Genomic DNA, 22,452 nt, shown 5'->3' on the forward strand with positions numbered 1-22,452 from the left:
TACGATCGCCTGTTGAAAAGCAAGGAAGCGGAGCAGAGGAAATCGTTACAACAACAAAAAGCCTATTTTGAGAGGCTGCTGAGACGCAGTGAAGGGATTAATGATCAAGATGAACAGCTTCCGGAACATTGCGCAAATACAAGACGAGCATCGACTAGTTTGCAGATTCCATCAAGTCAAATCCAACCGAATGCCAACTCAACAGCAGGCCCTCGAAATGAAACATTTGGAAGAACGCTTGATGATCATGCAGTTGAACGACATAGCTGGTGGAGATTCAGATCTACAAGAAGACAACACCGCAAGATTGGATCCACAAGCACAGGAATTCAACCCATCAGCAGATCTGTTCCATCTTTCACAGCCGCAAGCCGAATTGAGTAGGAGTCAGTTGGCAGCACGCCAAGCCGTGGCGAAGGAGTTGCCTTTATTCTCGGGTGCTCCGGAAGAATGGCCCCTATTCATAGCCACATACGAGAATACTGTGTGGGGCGAGACAGCCCTGTTGTATACCGCTCTATATTATATATTGTTTATGCCGTCTTGGTGTTGATGATGAGCAAGCAGCCAAGCACCGTTATCCCTCAGTCAGATGTCAACAGTGACTCGAGCAAGGCGAACCCTCCGCCGAGTGCAATGATGCGCAATGGGTGATTTCCTGGCACAGTAGCAGGTTACACATTTGGCGACAGTGGCAGGTTTTACTACTTATTATTTTAGTATCACATTGTTTACTAACAGTATTGTGTCATGGAAATCACCCACTACGCAGTCATAAGAAAAAATATAAACTCTAGACCAAGAAAGTTGATTACTTTATGCCGTGTTTACGCAGGAAAAGATTTCACGAATTGGCAGAATCGCAATAATGTGTTGGTAAGTAAACACGGAGTATATTGTGCATCGTTATTCCAAAATCATTTTCCCACCTTTGGGCTTTCGCGCCGAGCACTCAACGTCAAATTCGGAGACATGAGGATAGTTGTCGAATTGGTATCCCTGATTTTTTTTTGGCAACTGATGGCGATTAGTTATGTGAGTGCACCGATGGCAAAAAATAGAGCTTATAGCTGAAAATTTGTATTATCAAATGCAAGTATTATACATGTATGCACGGTGCCCCGGTAGACCGTTATTATAAAATAAAAATGTCCATCAAAACCAAGTACAGGGCTCGATTCCTGTGGCAATTCTGCACCTCTGGACCATTTTTTAAATAATCCCTAGGAGGAATCTCGAGAAATTTTGATTTGAAGTTTTTAGTTAAGAAATTTCAAAAGAATCCATATAAGAATCCAAAAATATCAACAAAACCCTGATTAATCCACCTAGATAGATGTCCTTCAATTCTTCTTGTACCTGCCGGATCAGAAGTAACCACTAGCTTTGTAGGGTTGCTGTCTGGCATTCTTGAAATATGCCCTGCCCATCGTACCCTTCCAGCTTTAGCTACTTTCTGGGTACTGGGTTCGCCGTAGAGCTGGGCAAGCTCTTGTTTCATCCTTCGTCGCCACAGCACCATTCTCTTGCATAACGTCAAATATTTACAACTAACATATCTTATCTTAAGTATGTTTTTGTATGGCTAACTTGTTCGAGTTAAGTATAAGTGTTGCTTTCCATGTTTAATAGAATGAGAAGTAAAAAATATTTTAAATTAGGGTTTATGTTCACAATTGAGAGCAGTAAGACCAGAGTTCGTGTAGAATAATAGTACATAGTTTGAAGCTGTTATACGCGATCACAGCACTTATTACCCGATCTTTGCTGCCAAATCTGTCAAAGTTATAATCAACGGACTAGAAAAAGCATGTTTGATATGTAAGCCAAGACATATACCGGTACCTCTACAGAACTTTGAAATATGATAATTCAAGATATGGTACTTTGACGTGAATGGAAGCTGCGGCTTTTTCCAGCTACTAGCAAAGCCATCAATTGCTTCCTCAAAACGATGCTCGAGTTTTAAAGAGCTGTATCTTACGTACACTTTTTTGAAATCATTCAGAACCTGCTGATTGAAATATTAATTAGAAAATTGTTAATGTTTAAGCAGAGTAACTTACCGTGACGTAATCCGAAAGATCGGGATTCTAGTGAACTCTATGCAATTTGTTGATGCCTCATCTGTACTTGGTTTACCCATAAATTTACTCAACATGGCGCTTCTCGAGCAGCTTTAAAATCGTATTAACAATTCCGAACTAGATGTGTAGTGGCGGAGATAAGCAAAGGTTCATTTTGTTTCTTTATTAAAGTGTTTTTAAAAGTTCAAAAATTGAATATTTTATCTTCGTCGTAACCTAAAACCCAAAAGAATATGCACAAAGCTTGTGAAATCCTTTCTTTCTCTTGTGCATTTTCCCTGATGTTTTCTTTGGTTCTCGAAATCTCATTCTATATGCCGAGCTCACTCTTGAAAATCGTAGCTTTTCCTTACCGCCATCTTTGGAGTCATTACAAGTCCGATGATCCTTTTGCGGGGAAATCTCAGAATTTGATAAAGCTCCGTCAATTCAATTGTTACAGCATCTGACGAAGATCTAACCCTAAATATCTTAAACAAATCTTTAAGCTGTTGGTTTTTTCATCAATTCCTTCTGTACTCCAATCTTTATTTCTGATGCTCGAATACATTTGGCATTCAACAAAGAATCTGCAGCATGCACGTGAATTCATGAATGGTTCTGAGCGAGAGGTAGCATTATTGAAGACAGACGGCTTCAAGCCATACAAAAACATACTTAAGTCAGTTTGGTGAGCTTAATCAGTTGTAAAAAAAATATAATTGTAATAAAGGCAACAAATGCAAACTGGTTGAAAACAACTTGGACCACTGTTTGGGCGGCTTTGAAGGTATTTTGGGGATATTATTGAATTAAAATATAGATTCTTTTGAAACTTCTTAATTAAAAACTCCAAATCAAGATTTCTCGAGATTCCTCCTAGGGATTTTTTTTAATTGGTCCAGAGGTGCAAAATTACTACAGGAATCGATCCCTGTACTTGGTTTTGATGGACATTTTATTTTATAATAACGGTCTACCGGGGCACCGTGGTATGAGTAAATAATGTGCACAAATGATATATTGCGGAAACAGTCGCTGAAGACAAGTGTCAATGTTTCCGTAGACGAAACGAAAATGTTCAATTCAAAAAAGTAATATTCGAAATTGAAATGATGCTTTGCGTGTTTTGAGGACCGCCAAGCTGGAATGATTTGCGTGTTTTGAGGACCGCAGTGGCGTGTTTGGAGGACCGCCAAGTTGGAATGATTTGCGTGTTTTGAGGACCGCAGTGGCGTGTTTGGAGGACCGCCAAGTTGGAATGATTTGCGTGTTTTGAGGACCGCAGTGGCGTGTTTGGAGGACCGCCAAGTTGGAATGATTTGCGTGTTTTGAGGACCGCAGTGGCGTGTCTGGAGGACCGCCAAGTTGGAATGATTTTCGTGTTTTGAGGCCCGCAGTGGCGTGTGTGGAGGACCGCCAAGTTGGAATGATTTGCGTGTTTTGAGGACCGCAGTGGCGTGTTTGGAGGACCGCCAAGTTGGAATGATTTTCGTGTTTTGAGGCCCGCAGTGGCGTGTGTGGAGGACCGCCAAGTTGGAATGATTTGCGTGTCTTGAGGACCGCAGTGGAGTGTTTGGAAAACCGTCAAACTGGAATGATTTGCGTGTTTTGAGGACCGCAGTGGCGTGTTTGGAGGACCGCCAGGTTGGAATGATTTGCGGGTTTTGAGGACCGCAGTGGGGTGTTTGGAGGACCGCCAAGTTGGAATGATTTGCGTGTTTTGAGGACCGCAGTGGTGTGTTTAGAGGACCGCAGTGGCGTATTTAGAGGACCGCAGTGGCGTGTTTAAAGGACCACCAAGTTGGAATGATTTGCGTGTCTTGAGGACCGCAGTGGCTTTATTGGAAAACCGTCAAACTGGAATGATTTTGTTTTGAGGACCGCAGTGGCGTGTTTGGAGGACCGCCAGTTTGGAATGATTTGCGTGTTTTGAGGACCGCAGTGGCGTGTTTGGAAGACTGCCAAGTAAGGTTGGAATGATATGCGGGTTATGACGATTCGCTACATATATTGGAAGAAAGGTTTGCAAGTTGGAATGTAGTGCATGTCATGGCGTGAACGTGTTGAAAGGGCAATCGTACATAGTTGAAATGATTTACAAATAATGAAAATCGAAATTATGCGTTAAAAGAATCTCAAAGAAGCTCGAGGCAAGTTTTTGAAAATAGGGGGCCATGTTGAATGCATTGCCTGTTGATGCAAAGCATAATGCTACGTTTTAACAGGGCGAGTGAATTTATCAATTCAGTTGAATTCATTTAACTTGCCAAAGGTTCTAACTGTAACTTTATTTTCGTTCTAATGAGTTGAAAGACGGAGTTTAAACGTTAAATTCAACTACAAGTCAATCGACTTGCTCAATTAACATCCGAAATTTTCCCAAGAGCTCAAAACAGTTGAGATGGCCTTGAAGCAGGTCATAAATCAGCAAACGTTGGAGAAGCTCACGTCACTGTTGTAGAGGCTGGAGAAGAGATTCGTCAATCACAAGTCATGTGATTGCAGCAACTTAATTGTGACTGAATTTGGTCATATATAAGTTACTGTGATATATGTGTAACATGTGTGCTGCTAAGGCGTACGGTTTTTCCCACACGCCAACTAGAAGATTTAGTTGTGAAGAGATCATTCTTTGAAGAACTAGGAACTCGAGAAGCAGATGTTCCGGAAAGTGGCAGCATGTAAGAGGAGTGGAGGGCAACAAAGAATGCCTTTAACGAAACATGCGAGGAAAAACCTTGTTGAGCTGCGCACTCAGCGAAAAAAGTGGATCACAGATGCAACCTGGCGGAAGATTGAGGAGCGCAGAGAAGCAAAAGTCGCGATAGAGCGGGCAAGAACCAGAGCAGCCAAGTACGAGTCCCGTCAACGGTATTCGGCTTTAGAGAAGAATGTTAAACGTTGCTGCAGACAATACAAGCGAGCGTGGGTGACCTCCCTGGCCAACGAAGGGGAGAAAGCTGTAACAACTGGTGATATGCGCTTACTCTACGATATATCACGACGCCTGAGTGGAGCAAGGATGAATCCGGGATACCGGTGCACATGTGCAAATGTTCGAACAACTTCTTCAAGTTTCGACGCCAGACCAATCATCAGCATCCCATCATGAGCCGTTAAGGGTGCGACGCATTACTCGCATCAACTCCGAAGCTCCATCATTGCAGGAGATTGAAGCGGCCATCCGAAGCATAAAATCCAACAAGGCTCCCAGGGTCGATCGCATTTCAGCAGAGATGCTCAAAGCTGACCCCACTATCCGTGGAAATGCTGTATCAACTATTCTGGAATTCTCTGGGACACCGCGGCTTTTCAGGGCCGACTGGATGCAGAACTTCACTAAGTGAAGGTTCTTAAAAAAGGGGATTTGACCTTGCGACATTTGGGTAGGCATCATGTTACTGTGTATTGTTCTCAAAGTTCTGTGCAAAGTTATCCTAAATCGGATACACGAGAAGATAGACACGACTCTCCGACGACAGCAGGCAGGATTCCGCCCCGCAGGATCATGTGTGGACCATATTGTCACGCTCCGTATTATCCTGGAGCAGATAAACGAATTCCAAGAGTCATTTGGTATTCATTGACTACGAAAAAGCTGAACCAAGAAAACCCGTGGGGCGCCTTTAGACGCAATGGTGTTCCAGACAAAATCGTCGGGCTCAGCGAATCGCAGTACGAAGCTTTTACGTGCAGAGTCTTGCATAACGGATCTTTGCCTGATTCCACCCGGGTAGTCGCTTGAGTGAAGCAAAGATATATTCTATCTTCGCTGCTGTTGCTTATCGTAATTGACGATATCATGATGGGTACGATTGACCGTGTACCAAACCGTGGGCTGCTCTGGCAGCCTATTACTATGGAGCATCTAAATGACTTCGTTTTGGCTCAGGATTTTGCTCAACTAGCACAACGGCGCTCTGACATGCAGAGTCAGCTGAACGACATGACCGAACACTCATCTACGGCGGGTCTCACCATCAACATCAACAAGGCCAATTCATTGTATATTAACACGAACAAACGCTCCATCTTTACAGTAGCCGGGCAAGCAGTGAAAAAGGTCGAAAACTTTCAATAACTTAGCAGCCAGTTAGCGCCGCACGGCGGAACCAAGATTGATATACGAGCACGGATCAAGAAGGCTAGGGCTGCTTCTGCAAGTTCACGGAATGAATGGAGATTCAATCAGATTAGTCAACGCACCAAATTTTGAATATTCAATTTCAACGTGAAATCTGTGTTGCTTTACGCCAGTGAGACTTGGTGTGTATCAGCAGAGATCACGCAGAAACTGCAACTATTCATCATTTTAATTCGGGCCTGGTGGCCTAATAACTGGATCTCGAATGCTGAGCTTCATCGATGTTGCCATCAAAAACCGATATTAACTGAAATTCGAGAGTGTAAATGGAGGTGGGTCTGCCACACATTACCATTGGCGTAAATAAGGGGGGCCGGGGGGGCCTGGCCCCCTCCAAACCTACTTGTGGCCTCCCCCCGAAAATTTTGAAAAGTAATTCCAACTTAGTCAGTTTTATTTCATTTACCTACATATTTCCTACATATTTGTTAATTTTGATTATGAATTCTATAAACATATTTTTGTTGCGTTATCACATCTATGACCATTTGTTCAGCAAAGCATCGACATATTTAAGTTGGACCCCAGGAACATTTTCTCGATTTTTAAGCTAAAATCAATGCCGCTTCTAATTCAGTTGCTAGCTTAAAATAATAAATTTGTTCTGCATTTGTTTGACTAGTATCCTGGTCGCAGAAACATAAAAACATAATTGTATTAAGATATAAATATTTCTGTTCTATTAAACTACCATCCGCTTTAAAAAAGACTGAAGCAACTACATCAAAATGAGCACATGTACACAAATCCGGTCAATGAAATTTCGAACGACCATTCTTTCGAAAATCTTCGAGTTAATCGCAAGGTATGCCGCAAAACAGTTGATCAAATTCCTATGGAGCTTTTTGCTCTCGCTATATAATTCTGGCACAGAAAGATATAAAATTATAAAACTTAAGAATCTTTATTAGAATGACAGAAAAATCAACTACGCATTCCATTGAAAGTATTAGGACAAAACTTAGGCAACCTTCGCACTCACAACAGAGATAGCATTAAAGAAATATTTTTATAATCCTCAAAAGATCTTGTTCCATTTATTTTTTTGGCGATTTCATAAGGATCATCGGAAAACTCTTTTGTGCCTGCTTTAGTTAGAATTTATTTTTTAGGATAAAAAAAATAGATTTAGAAACCAGTTCGTATCAGAAAACATTTCTTTTGCAGCACAATTCAGATCGATTTGGTTGCTTCTGAAGCCTCATGGAATTTATGACTCATAAAAAAACACTTTAGGATTCATTGTTGATTATGGCAATATTTCGTGGAATTTATTCCACATCTAAAGAGTTTCAAAAATTTCAAGTTTCAAAAAAATCGAGATCTTTATGCATTAAGTAATTATGGAAATGCTTGAAAACTTTCAGAAATATACTAATATCGAATTTCATTTATAGATAATTCGAAGAAGATTCTTGAATCTTAAATTACACACTTATCCACATTTAGTAACATGTAGAAGTCAAGTTGACACAGACACAGTGTTTTGGAGCAATCACAGCATCATTGGAAATCAATTGTATTATTCGCGATTTTTTATGTTAGTTCTAGGACGAATGAGCGATAAACTTAGTCAAACAATTTCTATTGCAATCAATGCGCACAGTGCTTTAAATCGCCTTTGAAAATTACATCCCACCAGCTGGTGCCATGGCCCCCCCTAGACCGAGACTCTAGTTACGCCTATGCACATTACGAAATACCGGAGACGAAATCTACAAGCAAGCAAGTGCTGGACTGGAATCCTACAGGACATTCTAGCAGAGACAGACCCAGGAACTCGCGACGACATAGCCTCAATAAAGAAATAAAGGAAGACGATACGAATCTAACCTGGGCTTATGTTAAGGCATAAGCGAGTAGCCGCTCGAGATCTTTTGCGTTGGACCTATACACCCCTAGGGGTACTCAGGACACATGAGGGAGTGAGTGAGTATCTTTGTTGGTACGGTGGAAGAAACTTACGTCTGCGCCATGGGATGTAACGAAGTGCATATAGTATAAAAGCTTTCTGTAATCGTTCCAGGCGAGCATTTTGTACGGCATGATATGGAGCCCAGATAGTAATACCATATTCCAAAGTATTTTGAGCAATCGAAACGTATAACGATTTAAGACAATAAGCGTCAGTGAAAGTCCTCGTGTTACGCCTTATTATTCCCAAAGTAGCTTTGGTAATAACAATTGCGAAGTTCTCAGGAAAACTGAGCATACTATCAAGTGTCATACCCAAGTCCTTGACGAATGCAACTCGTTACGATATTCCTTATCGAGTATTAAACATTAGTTGAACATTAGCGAGAAAGGGTTATTACGCTGCATTTTTTTGGCGTTTACTTCCATTTTGTGTGTTACGCACCAGATAAGCAAAGCATCCATGTCCATCTGAAGAGCACAGCAGTCCAGTAGAGATTTCACTACTCGATAAAATTTCAAGTCATCTGCATACATTACGGAGGGCAGATCGTTGACGAAGAGCACGAACAGTAGTGACCCTATACTGAGGGACCCCGGAGTGTACCGAAAAAGGTACAGAAAATGTTGAGCCAATTCTAACATATGCTCTATGATCAGCCAAGTGTTCAAGATTGTCTCTTGTTTATGAGAAGAGCATTGCATTTAACAATGTAGAATATGCAAGTATGCAATGATTTAAATGGATGAGTCGTTCACTAATAGTTTTTGTTAATAAGACCGGGTCTCCAGTAGCCTTGTAAGCAAAGGCATAGGATTGCCAATCCGGAAATGGCGAGTTCGTTTCTCGGTCCGGACTAAGGTGTTATCGGGTGGGAAGCATTTTCGGGGTCCTGAGCATAGTGTATCCATTGTTCTTGCCAGACAAGATACATATTCATGCAATGTCGGGTATAACAAGGGAGTTAGGACCAAGTCCCAGTTGGAGTGTAGTGCCATTGAAGAAGTAGAGGTCCGGCATATCTCGACTCACGCTTGATTTGTGTATTTCGATGTTTTCTGTTTTTTTTCAACTGAATTCTAAGATAAACTATAAGATTACTCAAGGTGACGATCGATACTCAAGACAGAGTAACGGCAAGCAAATCGGCAAATCGTTTGATACGTAACTTTGGCACGAACGCGATGGAGGAAACCTGAACAAGTCGAAGACGATGGAAGTGAATTTAAATAAAAAAGACAAGTTATTATTGCAGAACACCGAACAAAAACACCAACACTAAAAACAATCCGGAGAGAAAGGGGGATGTGTGGGGCGAGACAGCCCTGTTGTATACCGCTCTATATTATATACTGTTTATGCCGTCTTGGTGTTGATGATGAGCAAGCAGCCAAGCACCGTTATCCCTCAGTCAGATGTCAACAGTGACCCGAGCAAGGCGAACCCTCCGCCGAGTGCAATGATGCGTAATGGGTGATTTCCTGGCGCAGTAGCAGGTTACACAAATACCACTCGGATTTGTGGGTACAGTGATGAAGAAAATTTACTCCGTTTGCAACGCAGCCTCAGAGGCAAAGCCATGGATGCAGTTCGTAGTCGCTTACTATATCCGGCAGGTCTTCCAGGTGTGCTTCAGACGTTACGGACACTGTTTGGACGACCGGAGATAATTATACACACATGTCGTGATCCGACATCCGGATTTGATCAACTTGCTGGTAGGATTGCGCTGCTTATTCAATAAGAGGGCTTTCGCTACCAGCCAGAAAATCATTCAAATTAACTCATGGTCCTGAAAAGGACCATTGTTTGCCGTGTTCCTCTTCTTGCTATCCGTTCTCCGCTCTCGTTCCGCCATCCACCGCTCTCGTTCCGCCGAACAACCGACACGATTCGACGTGTGAAGCACGAGATGCCTTCCGTGTTGGCATCCTGTTGTCCGACCAAGCCGCCGCTGCTCCAAATCGATGCTCCGTCTATCGCGTCCGAGTGAAGAATGAACTAACCAGTGCAATGCACCTTCTTTTATAGGTGAGACAGCGTGTGTTCCAACCAATTAGAACGATCGGAGGGGAAATGCAATGAGTAAACATTTTCTTGCTATAGGGATGCTGTCATTCTGTCTTGTTATAAGGGATGTTGAAGATATTTTTTTTTACCGTTTCGTTATAATTTTCATTAGTTTGGAATTTAATATTATTTTTCTTTATGCTTCATCTATATACTACAACACACTCGCGTACAAGATTCGTAGCATGCCGTCGCCGGAAACTGAAAAACTTTCAACGCTCATTGATTTCGGCGTGGCTGTTCAAAATATGTGCGCTACCATCAAGGCCTGTGGACTTGACGAACAGCTATACAACGTAGCGTTACTGCAGGAATTAGTCGACCGACTGCCATCGACAATTAAGCTCAACTGGGCATTACACCGCCAAACTCTTCAGACCGTTACATTATCGAATTTCTCGGATTGGTTGGAGATGTTAGTGAATGCCGCTTGTACTGTGACTATCCCAAGCAGTTCAACGTTTCATCCTGTAAGGAGTCGGGGACGAAGGGAGGACTTGAATATCTATATAGTTTCTGATTTAGAAGGCAAAACAACGTCGAAGACAGCACAGAAGCATATTGGGAAACTATGTCTCATTTGTCAAGGTAAATGCAGTAGCGTCACCGTATGTAAGGAATTCCAACAATTCGACGTTAGTAAACGTTGCGCAGCTTTAAAACAGCATAAGCTGTGTCGAAAATGCTTGAAAAAGCATTTTGGAGCCTGCGAAGAAAGGAATCCGTGTGGGAAAAATGAATGCTCATACATGCACCACACTATGTTACATGATGACTCGAGGTATCAAGAAAAATTTCATTCGCCAACAACTCAAGATGTAAATAATAACGAAAGTGGTTCATCACAAAGCTGTAACACCTATGTCAGCAAGAACGGAAAAACACTTCAGATATATTCCAGTCATGCTCCACGGTGTCTCTGTCGAAACATATGCGTTTATGGATGATGGGTCTTCGTCGACCTTTATGGAGTCTTCTCAAGGAGCTGAAATTAAAAGGAAAATCGGCCCCACTGTGTCTCACCTGGACAGCTGATCAACATCGAGTGGAGAAGGATTCAGTGAAACTGTCGTTGAAGATTTCGGGAATGGCAAATAAAAACAAAAGATACGTGCTGAAGAAAGTTCAACGAAAAGATTTGCGAGTACGAGCGGAAAGGTTACACCAGGAAACTGTCATCCGAAGAGATCAATGGCCGACATCCTCTGTCGTGGTACCTCCCAATATTCCCAGTGCAAAATCCGAACAAACCGGAAAAATTGCGTATTGTTTGGGACGCCGCCGCAAAAGTTAAAGGATTGTCGCTGAACTCGGTTCTACTTAAAGGACCAGATCTATTAACTGTCGCGACCGAACCATTGAAGCTACGATTAGCAGTGAGCGATGTAGCACGCTACTTGCTATCGGAGCTAAGTCTGCTACCTCCGACGGCGATTCGATGGCGGAGCAAAATGCGGTGCTATCCGGTGACATTTTTGACCAGCAGAGGGCGGTGCCACCCGCTTACTCACTGGTCTTATCATGTCACCGGGAATCGCTGCTACGTTGATCGAACCTTCCTGTAGGTTCTGGTACCAGTTGGTGATGCCGGATGCCGGATGCCGCTACGATGTGTCCTAACACATTCGCCAAAAATACTCGAAGTTGCTTAGTGCATTTATTCATATCTAAAGGTATATGACACATGTTCCGGTAGTGATGGATGGGTACGCTTATGTCCGATGTTTATACATTGTTGCCGCATTTCATTATCAACTTTCAAACCATAGAATCGTAAGCGTTACGTTACGTTGCTTACTTTAAAGTTTATAGCCATGCATATCGAGCTTTTCAGGGAGTTACGCATATACACTGTATGTCACTTTTTCAAACCAGCTTATTTTTTTACCAAATTGTTCATATGACTTGAATTTATATTATATGCTGTCAATTTATTCTACACACTCTCGGGCTAACACTACATTAACGTCCATCGTTTCAGTGCTCTACAAGTTTAGATAGTTTAAAGTGGCAGTAGTCGGAGATATCGTCGAGATGTTTCACCAGGTGTTGGTGAACCCAATAGATCAGCATTCTTTGAAGTTTCTTTGGAGAAACTGCGACAAATCACGGGAGCCGGAAGTGTACTCGATGATGGTGATGATCTTTGGCGCGTCGTGCTCACCAAGCTGTGCACAATTTGTTAAAAACTTTAATGCACAACGCTTCGCAAGCCAATTTTCAAGGGCAGTAGAAGCAATAGTTGAGGAGCACTATGTGGATGATATGCTCACTAGTGTAGAGACAGTAGCTGATGCAAAGAACTTGATGAAACAAGTAGAATACATCCATGCCCAGGCTGGATTTCAAGTCCACAACTGGTTGTCAATCCGTAAAAGTGTTCTCGAAGTCGTAGGAGCCAAAAACGCGAGCGAGAAAAGCCTCAACACTACATCGGAACATGCGTCCGATAAAGTATTAGGGATGTGGTGGAGTACAGCATCGGACGAGATTACTTTCAAAGTTTCTTCACGGCACGACTTAGGCATACTATCTGGTCGCAGTGCACCCACAAAACGACAAGTGCTGAGTACGCTCATGAGAATTTACGATCCTCTCGGTTTAATCGGAAAATTTCTACTGTTTTTAAAGATATTGCTACAAGAGATCTGGCGCTCAGGTGTCGCATGGGACGAACCCATAGCCCACAAAGAACTGAAAAAATGGCAATTATGGCTAAAGGTCTTACCGAGGATAGAATCCGTTCGGATTCCTAGATGCTACAGAGCAAATACATCAGCAACGACGGAGAACAACATCCAACTTCACGTTTTTGTAGATGCGTCTGAGAATGGCTACGCGGCGGTAGATTACTTGCGCTTCGAAGAAAGCGGAAACGTAGAATGTGCCCTACTCGGATAACAAACTCGGGTTGCCCCACTAAGGTTCGTTTCGATTCCTCGTTTAGAATTACAGGCGGCGGTGATAGGAGCTTGTTTAGCGCGAAGCATAACTGAAACACTTAAGCTGAAGCCCAAACGGAAATATTTTTGGTCCGATTCCCGTGATGTGATTTGCTGGTTGAATGCTGACCACCGGAAGTATAGTCAATTTGTTGGATGCAGAGTTGGAGAGATACTAGAGCTTACAGAGGCGATAGAGTGGAACTGGATATCGACTAAAACGAACGTAGCCGATGACGCAACAAAGTGGCAAAGCTTACCAAACTTGTCATCGAAAGGACGTTGGTTCCGTGGGCCACCATTTCTTTGGGAACCAGAAAGCGAATGGCCAACCCACTCAGTTCCCTCCAATCTCAGCAACTTGGAGTTGCGCACCCACGTACAACTCCACACAGTCGAATATGCGGCAATCAACGTGGATCGTTTTTCTTGTTGGAAACGTTTAGTTCGGCATATAGCTTTCGTCAGACGGTTTCCAGTGAATATCCGCCGCAAAATCTGCAAGTCAGACATGCTTCTTGGGCCCGCTAAGCCAAGAAGAAATCAGTGACGCGGAGAAGTATTTATTTAGAAGAGTCCAATCCGAAACATTTACCGAAGAGTTACGTGTACTAGAAGAAGTTGCTCCTGAACCCTGGAAAAGTAAGAAGAAACTTCTTAAAAATAGTCCGCTGTACAAACTTAGTCCATACATCGATGATGACGGTATACTGCAAGGGCGTAGCCAAGGGGGGCAGGGGAGGCCGTCGCCCCCTAAATTGTGGAAAGATTGAACGGGTACTGAAATGAATTGCCTCAAACATGTGCACTTTACGATCCAATCATATACAGAAATAGGTGGTTGAAATTCATAAAATTCCCAAAACTTATTAGGGCATCCAGGATCCATAATATATGAAAGTTCAAAACAACTCTAAACATTTCGGGCTCAAAAATTCTCCTTGAAATCCTTCTAGAAGCTCCCACAAATTCCTCTGAAAATCGTTCGAAAATCCTTCTCATGTAATTGTAATTCCTCCTTATCTAGAAACCCCCCACTATTTTTTTTTTTTAGGAAATTCACGAGGAAATTCCTTGAAGATATCTTTTCTTCTCTCCAAGATTTACTTCTAGATATTTCTTCGGCTATTCTCTCTTCAGGAAGAATCCGGCATTTTCTTCAGGCATGCATTCGAGAGTTCCGTCAAGAATACATACGGAATTTCTTCCCGAAATTCTACCAGAAGTTTCTTCAAAAATTTATGACGGAAATCCTCCTATTTAGCTCCATAATTTCACTTGTAAATCTATAAGAAATTCCTTCGGAAATTCTTCTAGGCACTTCTCCGGGCATTCCTCTCGGAACTCTTCCTTTAATTCGTCCGGGATTACTTCCAGGAAATTTTCCGGGAATACCTCCAAACATTCAATAGCGAAATCATCTAGCATTCCAATCTGGAATTCTTTTCGCAATTACTTCAGAATATCCTTCAAGAAATCCTCCAGAAATATCTTCATGAATTTCTCCTGGAATTCGTCCAAGTATTTCCCCAGAAATTCTAACAGGTATTTTTTCGGGAGTTTCTTCAGGTACTTCTCCAGGAATTCCTTCAGGAATTTCTCCGGAAGATTTTCCGCGAAAGTGTACTAGAATTCCTTCCGGACTCCACTCGGAATTTACTCGGATATCTGCCAAGAGTTCTTCCAGAAATTTCTTCAGAACAATCCGCAGAGATTTTCTTCAGCAATTCATCTGGGAATACTTTCAGGATTTCATCTGGGAATTTCTGCATTAATTCCTCCTGGTACTTGTCATAAGACGAGTTAATACAATCCCATTGAATTCCACCACTTAATTGTATCTTGACAGATACGTATTTCGACCTCAACAGTAAGGCCTGACAAGTGAAGACATTCCGCTAAAAAGCTCAAAATAATTTTCTTATCAAAATGTCCTCCTGGTATTTTTCTGGGTATTCCTTCAGATATTTTTTCGGAAATTCCTTTAGGAACTTCTCTAAGAATTATTTCAGGACTTCTATGTGGGAGTTCCTCCGGAAGAGCTTGTGGGAGTTCCTCCGGGAGTTCTCCCAGGAGTTCTTCCAGGAGTTTTTCCAAGAAATTCTCCGGTAATACCTCCACGAACTTTACAGGGAATTCTTGGACGATATTTGGCAGGAATTTCTCAGGAGATGGGATTTCGGAAGTTCCTTTTCTCTTCCTCTAGGGTATTCCACCGGATGTTCCTCTGAAGTTCCACCAGTAGTTCCTTCAGGAATTCAATCAGGCTTTCTTCCAGGAATTCATATAGCATTTCTTTATGCTTTTATCTACAAATTCCTCCAGAAGTTCCTCGGAGAATTTCTCTGGGAGCTCTTACGGGAATTCCTTCGGGAAGTTGTTTTAGGAATTCTTCCAGGAGTTCCTCCTGGAATTCTTACGGAAGTTCTTTTGGAAGTTCAACCTAGAATTCTTACGAGAGTTCCTCCAGGATTTAATCCGGAAATTCTTTCTGTAGTTCTTCAATAAATTCCTCCAAAAGTTCCACCGGCAGTTCCTCCGAGAATTCCTCTGATAATTTCTCCGGAGATTCCTATAGAAAATCCCCCGAGAGTTCCTCCGGAAATTACTCTGGGAGTTCCTCCGGGAGTTCCTTTTCAGAGAAACACCCGGAGAAACTGCAGGTGAAATTCCCGGAGGGATTCTCGTAGAGACTGCTGGTGGATTTCCCGGAGGAATTCCCGAAGGAACTGCCGGAGGATCTCCCGTAAGATCTCCTGTAAGAACTCCCGGAGGAATTTCAGGAGGAACTCCTAGAAGAATTCCTAGAGGAACTCCCGGATGAGCTCCCAGAGAAACTATCGGAAGAATATCGGGAGGAATTTCCAGCTTAATTTCTGAAGAAAGCCTAAATGATTTCCTGAAAAAAGCCTGAATAATTTCCTGGAATAGCTTCTGGTGGAACTCCAGGAGGAATTTCCGGAGAAACGCCCGGATGAATTGCTGGTGAAATTCACGGAGGAACTCTCGAAGAAATTTTCTGGAAGAATTTCTGAAGAAACTCCCGGAAGAATTTTCAAAGAAACCCCGGGGAAACTACCAGAAGCATTCTCGTAAACTAGAGAATGCATCTTATAGACAAATCTCGTCTAGCTGAAACCTTTGTTAGGGTTTGTAGCTGGACCATCATCATCCTCAGAGGACCTCTCGGAGAATTCCCTGAGGAGCTCGCAGAGAAATTCTCGGAGGAGCTTCTGGTGGAAAATCTATATAAATTCCTGAAGAAGCCTAAATAAATTCCAATTCTTCCGAAATTCCCGGAAGAATTTTCAGAGGAACTGCCGATAGTACTACCGGAATAATTCTCGAAGGTAATCTTAGAGAAATTTTTGGTGGAAATGCCGGTGGAACTCCTGGAAGAATTCCAGGAGGAATTTTCGGAGAAACTCCTGGAGGATCTCTCAGTGGAAATCTTGAAGTTTCCACCGGAATTCTTTCAGGATTTCATTGCGAATTCCTCCGAAAATTCCATTGTTGATTTCATTTTCGGTATAATTTCTGTATAAATTTCCAGTGGAATACCTGGAGAATTTTTATGAAATTTTCACAAGAAATTATTCGAAACAATTCATGGAAAATTTTATGGAATTTACACAAGAAATTCGAAGATTATTAGTGAAATTCTTAAGAATGTTTACTGTCAATTCTGCGGAATTTCCACGGAATATTCTTATTCTTAAAAATTATGGAAAACATCACAAAATTATTTGAATTATTTCAAGGAATTCTGCAGAACTTATAAAGAAGTTCGTGAAGATTTTCTTGGAGTAAATAATGGTGGAATTTTCGGATCAATTCCCGGCAAAATTTATGGTGAAATTCCTGAAGACACTGCCGAAGAAGTTGCTGGAGGCATTCCTAAAGAATCCCTGATAGAATTTCGGATATAATGCCAGGAGCAATGAATCGCCTGCTTTGAGCGTGCTTACAGCGGCACACTAGGAGTTAACTTTTTGAAATCAGTATGGCGAAAGGCATCTAATGTTTAATATCTCGAAAATAAGAACCTTAATCGAAAAAAATATTTGGTTGGCGTAGTAGCGGACACCGTCCTACATAACTGGTACCAAATAGATTTTCGTGAAAAGTTCCTGCTGTTGAGAAAACCTCCGTTAGATGTCTTTCGCCATACAAATTTCTGGCGGTTAACTCATGCTGGCTATTTTGCGCATATACAATAGCGCCTGGATGTGACAGCGGCGAGTAGTAAATCAGCCAATAATTCATTGTCGAAGGAATTCCTGGAGAAAGCTTGCATATTGATTTTTCTGCCTATTTTATAATAAATATTATTTCAGAGAGGACTTATGGAAGAATGCAGGATTTTTATAATAATTGTTACAGCCGATTTTATATTCTTTCTGAATACAAAGTTCGTTATATTTTTCTCACTTTATTTCAAATGTGATGAGCAATAAATCACGCATTTTTAAATCCATTATTGTTTTAATCATTATTGTTTCGATTTGGTTTGGATTTGATTTCATGTGTTAATATTCATGTGTTTTATAAAACTAATATACTGCCGCTAACCGCAAGTCAGACTTATCTGGATATGGCGTTCATATACAGATAAGTCTGACTTGCGGTTAGCGGCAGTATAAAACTTCGATTTAGAAGACCAAAAACTAAACTTCTCGAAAGCCTGGCTACGCCCATGGTATACTGCGCATGAATGGACGCATAGATGCATGTGAATACGCAAGCGATGGGATGAAACGTCCTATATTACTACCTAAGCGTCATCATATAACTGATCTAATTCTGTTAGATGTTCACCAAAGATATTTCCATCAAAATCATCAAACTGTCCTGAACAGAAGCCTACGACAAAAGTATTATGTGCTTAGTTTGCGATCTGTTTATCATCGTGTTCGAAGCCAGTGCCAGCTCTGTAAGATTAACAATGCAGTACCTCACCCACCTATGATGGGTGATCTACCCCCAATGCGACTGAAAGCTTTCGTTAGACCTTTCTCATATATAGGGATTGACTACTTCGGGCCACTACATGTTATAGTTGGCCGCCGAGTAGAAAAGCGATGGGGCGTTCTTATAACATGTATGACTATCCGTGCAGTCCATATTGAAGTGGCCCATTTACTTTCTACAGAGTCCTGCATTTTAGCCTTACGAAATTTTGTCGCGCGAAGAGGAATGCCGATAGAAATAATTAGTGACCGCGGAACCAATTTTGTGGGAGCCAGCCGGGAGCTGAGAGAAACTCTTAAAAAAGTGGATCAAAATAAGCTAATCGAGAGCTTTGTGACCGCCCAGACAAAATGGTCTTTTAACCCACCCGCTACCCTACATTTCGGAGGATGCTGGGAAAGACTCATTCAATCCGTCAAGAAGAGTCTTCAGCTAGTGAAGCCAAATCAGACACCAACGGATGAACTACTTCGTAACATGCTCACCGAAATTGAATTCGTCATAAACAGCCGACCATTAACAGAAATACCTGTTGAAAACGATGAAGATTCCCCGCTTAGTCCAAACCACTTCCTTATTGGATCCTCAAATGGATCCAAGCCCCCGATCGCATATAACGATAATCCTAATGTAATCACATTTTCATGGAAGATGTCTATGGTGTACGCAGACCAATTTTGGCGACGCTGGGTCGCTGAGTATCTTCCCACATTAACTAAACGAACCAAATGGTTCCAACCTGTTAAGCCGCTGGGAACGGGAGACATCGTGGTGATCGTGGACGAAAAACTACCAAGGAACTGCTGGCCCAAGGGGCGCGTCATCGGAGTCTCAAGGTCTAAGGATGGGCAAGTTCGCCGAGCATCTATCCAGACATCCAACGGAATATTTGAAAGATCAGCAATCAATTTAGCGGTACTTGATGTCAGTTCAACCAGAAGTAAGTCGGATCAATGATCACGAAGTACTGGGGGGATTGTTGCGTACCAAAGCCGCTAGCAACGAACTTCCATCAAAATGTAGCACGTCTAAACGGTGCATAAGAAATGTGTATTTCAAATATTGAATAATCAAGATTCGCTAGGTGTTATCCCCCTTTAACGATCAGTTTATTGAACAAACTCTAAGATAACGTTGAACTATTATCTATATTGAAACAATTAGGAAAAAACGTCACTTATCATTAGCCAGCAAGAATTGAAGTCGTCAGGCAGTGAGGTGTGCATATGTGAATTACCAAATTATATATAATATAACTTTATCATAACACCTTTTTTCTACAGTTAAAGTTACAGTAAAATTGATATTCCATGCTCTTAGACCAAAATTATACCTAAACTTAAACAAACATACAAAAAAGGACAGGTAAAACGGTTTAAAGCCTATACGCTATTGTACAACTAATTAAATGCTATTTCAGCACCCCAGCGTGAACAAATCTAATTTCCCTATACAATTTGCTGATAACTAGAGACACTAAACGTAAGTACTTAAAATTAGAATGTTAATGAACACAATAACTGGAGTACTAAAACGAAGTTCTTGAAATATAGGAAATTTCTCACCCTACCGTACCCGATCTTCTGAGTGGGAAAATAAAGGTTACAATTACGGAAACGTCTATGCAAAATTATTTCGTTGCAACGGCAACAACTATTATCTACCATTGATACTAGGATGTTTAGAGTGCTTATTCTATAACTTTTTAGTAGGTTGAGCTGAAAAATTTGCCTAAAAACTAGAAAAAATATTTTAGGTGCTTCTGGGGGTAGTATAAATTTTTAATTTTCCGTTTATTTCCTTCGATTGTTGCGAAAGTTTCGTCCATACATCACTTTATTCCGAAAAATAATCTTCGGCATGTAAAAATGCAGTTTTCATGAAATACTCAACATTTGAATAGGGTAGTCAAGCAAGACCATTCCCCCCATGCTAGATCAAAATTGACTATGATTTATGAGCAATGTCATCCAGTATGGTCGGTATGGATCTAGAGTGGGCTATGTGGTAGTGTCAGGGCCTACAGATCAATAATATCATCTTCCAAACTTAGACGTACATGTTCATGATATAATTAGAGGTGAAAGTATAGATTTGATAGTTCCGATGTCGATTTGAAAGCGAGCGGAGGGCAATATTTGTGATGGTATAAATCGCACGACTTTCATTCTGCCAAACTTCAGGGGGAACTTGGCCAGTACTTATTGCACTTTTCTTTCCCTTTCGACAAACTACGATATTTTTTGATATTTCAACGGAATCTCCTTGGGAATGCTTAAAAGGCACACAATTAGTGCAGTTATATTGCCAGGAAATACGTACACCTTTAGCATTGGTGAAGCATCCCAATCGTGTATATACAGGTGTATATGCACTACAGGATGCAATTGACCGGAAGGTTAGATAAGCATTTCCTCCCATTATGCTGTCATCGATGATTGTAGAAACAATAAAATGGCTATATCATCACAGTTTAATTTAGTGAACCTTAATCATCATCTACTTCTTCATCGTCGCTGAAGTACGCACTCTTCCTATACTTGACTCGCTTCGCCGCTGCAACTGATGGCGAACTTTCTCCGCGTCGTTCACTGATTCGTTTCCAGCGATCATCATCGTCACTGTCCCAACCGAAATCGACCGTAGAATCTTCCCTTTCGTCGGAAAATCTTTTTCCGACCGAATTTTTATTTCGACCCTTAGTTGCTTTCGGTGGCGATTTATCGCCGAGCACATTCCGAGGACAATTGTAACTCAAATGGCCTTGCTCGCCGCACTCGTAGCAGCGGCTTTTGTCCGGGTATTCACGCCGTTTTGAAAACCCCTCCGCCTTGCCGTTGTCTTTGGCAATACTAGCCTTCAACGTACGACCAAACATCTACAAAATACATATGTTGATGATTTGAAAATAAGAAAAATCTTCAAAAACCTACCTCAGTATTATTGAGTGAAGTGCAGCACACATCTGCTTCTTTGGCGTTGGAAAAAAGAACAAAAGCTACTCCCCTGCTCCGCCGTGTGTGCTTGTCACGAAGGATAGTAACTCTTTATAGAGGAAACTCATTATATCCAGATACTCTAAAATCCCAATCTAACTCACCTAACGACTTGTCCGTATTTTTCGAATATCTTCCGAACATCAATGTTGGTCAAATCGAACGGAAGATTTGATGTGTAGACTGTGTTCCTGGTGGAAGCTTGTGAAGGTTGACTCATTTTGCAATCAGATTCAAAATGCCGTTAATAGTATGTCTATGCCACGTGCATACATCATCGATTTTTTCTTAGTTGATGAAATGATATTTAAAATCAGGTTCAATTTATACCGCCACTGTTGAGTTAACACTCCGTCGTACTGTTTACAAACACAATGTTCGAATTTCGAACATGCATCATTACCGTCAGCAAAGACGACAATGGGCCAGCAAATCTCAATCCTTCATTAATCGAAATTAGTTTTGTTTGTTAAATATCTTGGCTGTGCATATGCACAGCACATGTTTCGAAATGGACAAATTGATATGAAATTTGTGAAAAAGAATACACGTGTCTTGGAGGGACTCGAACCCTCAACCTCCTACTCTCAAGATAGGCGTGATAACCCCTACACAACACCACTTAAGGTCACGTTTGCGGAAAAGCCGTCAGAATCCGAGTACCAACCTCCACTGCGGTTAGTTCTTTTTTGCAAATTGAATATCTTTCGGATGCTTGATTTGACCAATCTTCACATGTGCTTTACTGTTGTATATCCACAGTCAAGCAAGCACACATTGTTTATTAGCGAGAGCATCACACTCTATGCCCCAAACAACGGGCTGGGCGGATAATCAATTTTTAATTATATGGAGCGTAAGAAAATTGTTGAACCCCCCTCCCCCCATAAGTGCTTACGTAATTAGTGTATGACCATATAGAGTGTGAATCAATCACACCCTGCTGTGCCCAAGGGGAGCCGTGTAAAAAAAATCCCATACAAAATGTTTGCAAAGTTGCTCCATTTTGCATGATTCGTCGAGAAATCATAAAACTTTTTAACACGAATTCTCAAATTTTGAACTGAAAACTCGGGTGAAGAATCGGGTATATGCTCCCATTAACTATTGCGCCCTAACACCGGTTCTAAGCTTCGATGCAGAGTACACGAACTTTGTTCGCCAATGACAGGCGTACGGAGCCCTTGGCTGTGCCAAATAAGGCTTGCTTGGCTAAAGCATTTCTCGCTTAATTGTTTCCAACGAAAATTTTGAGGGTTATAACAGAGCTTGTGACAAGCGCGGTGTCATTATCATCTAGAGCTAAGACCGTTTTCATAATTGAAAAGTAATATGAAAAAATAGT

General features: G+C 41.6%; 1 protein-coding gene across 1 annotated transcript; it reads right to left on the reverse strand.

Moving 5' to 3' along the window:
- Positions 1-20,570: 20,570 nt before the first annotated feature.
- On the reverse strand, positions 20,571-21,476 carry LOC134220099 (zinc finger CCHC-type and RNA-binding motif-containing protein 1-like). Its single transcript, XM_062699112.1, has 3 exons — positions 21,212-21,476; positions 21,045-21,156; positions 20,571-20,989 (listed from the first exon to the last, which is right to left on the reverse strand). Exons 1-3 carry the CDS (start codon positions 21,325-21,327, stop codon positions 20,600-20,602), a joined length of 618 nt encoding a protein of 205 aa, XP_062555096.1. The 5' UTR covers positions 21,328-21,476; the 3' UTR covers positions 20,571-20,599.
- Positions 21,477-22,452: the final 976 nt, after the last annotated feature.

The sequence above is a fragment of the Armigeres subalbatus genome, chromosome 1, assembly GCF_024139115.2.
Source record: "Armigeres subalbatus isolate Guangzhou_Male chromosome 1, GZ_Asu_2, whole genome shotgun sequence".
In the NCBI taxonomy this organism is placed as follows: domain Eukaryota; kingdom Metazoa; phylum Arthropoda; class Insecta; order Diptera; family Culicidae; genus Armigeres; species Armigeres subalbatus.

Bases quoted from the DNA above. Each gene is read 5' to 3' on its own strand.
- LOC134220099 (XM_062699112.1), bottom strand. From the start codon at position 21,327: ATGAGTCAACCTTCACAAGCTTCCACCAGGAACACAGTCTACACATCA. The intron at 21,157-21,211 runs GTGAGTTAGATT...TCCTCTATAAAG, and splicing joins AAATACGGACAAGTCGTTAG to AGTTACTATCCTTCGTGACA. The intron at 20,990-21,044 runs GTAGGTTTTTGA...TGTATTTTGTAG, and splicing joins CTTCACTCAATAATACTGAG to ATGTTTGGTCGTACGTTGAA.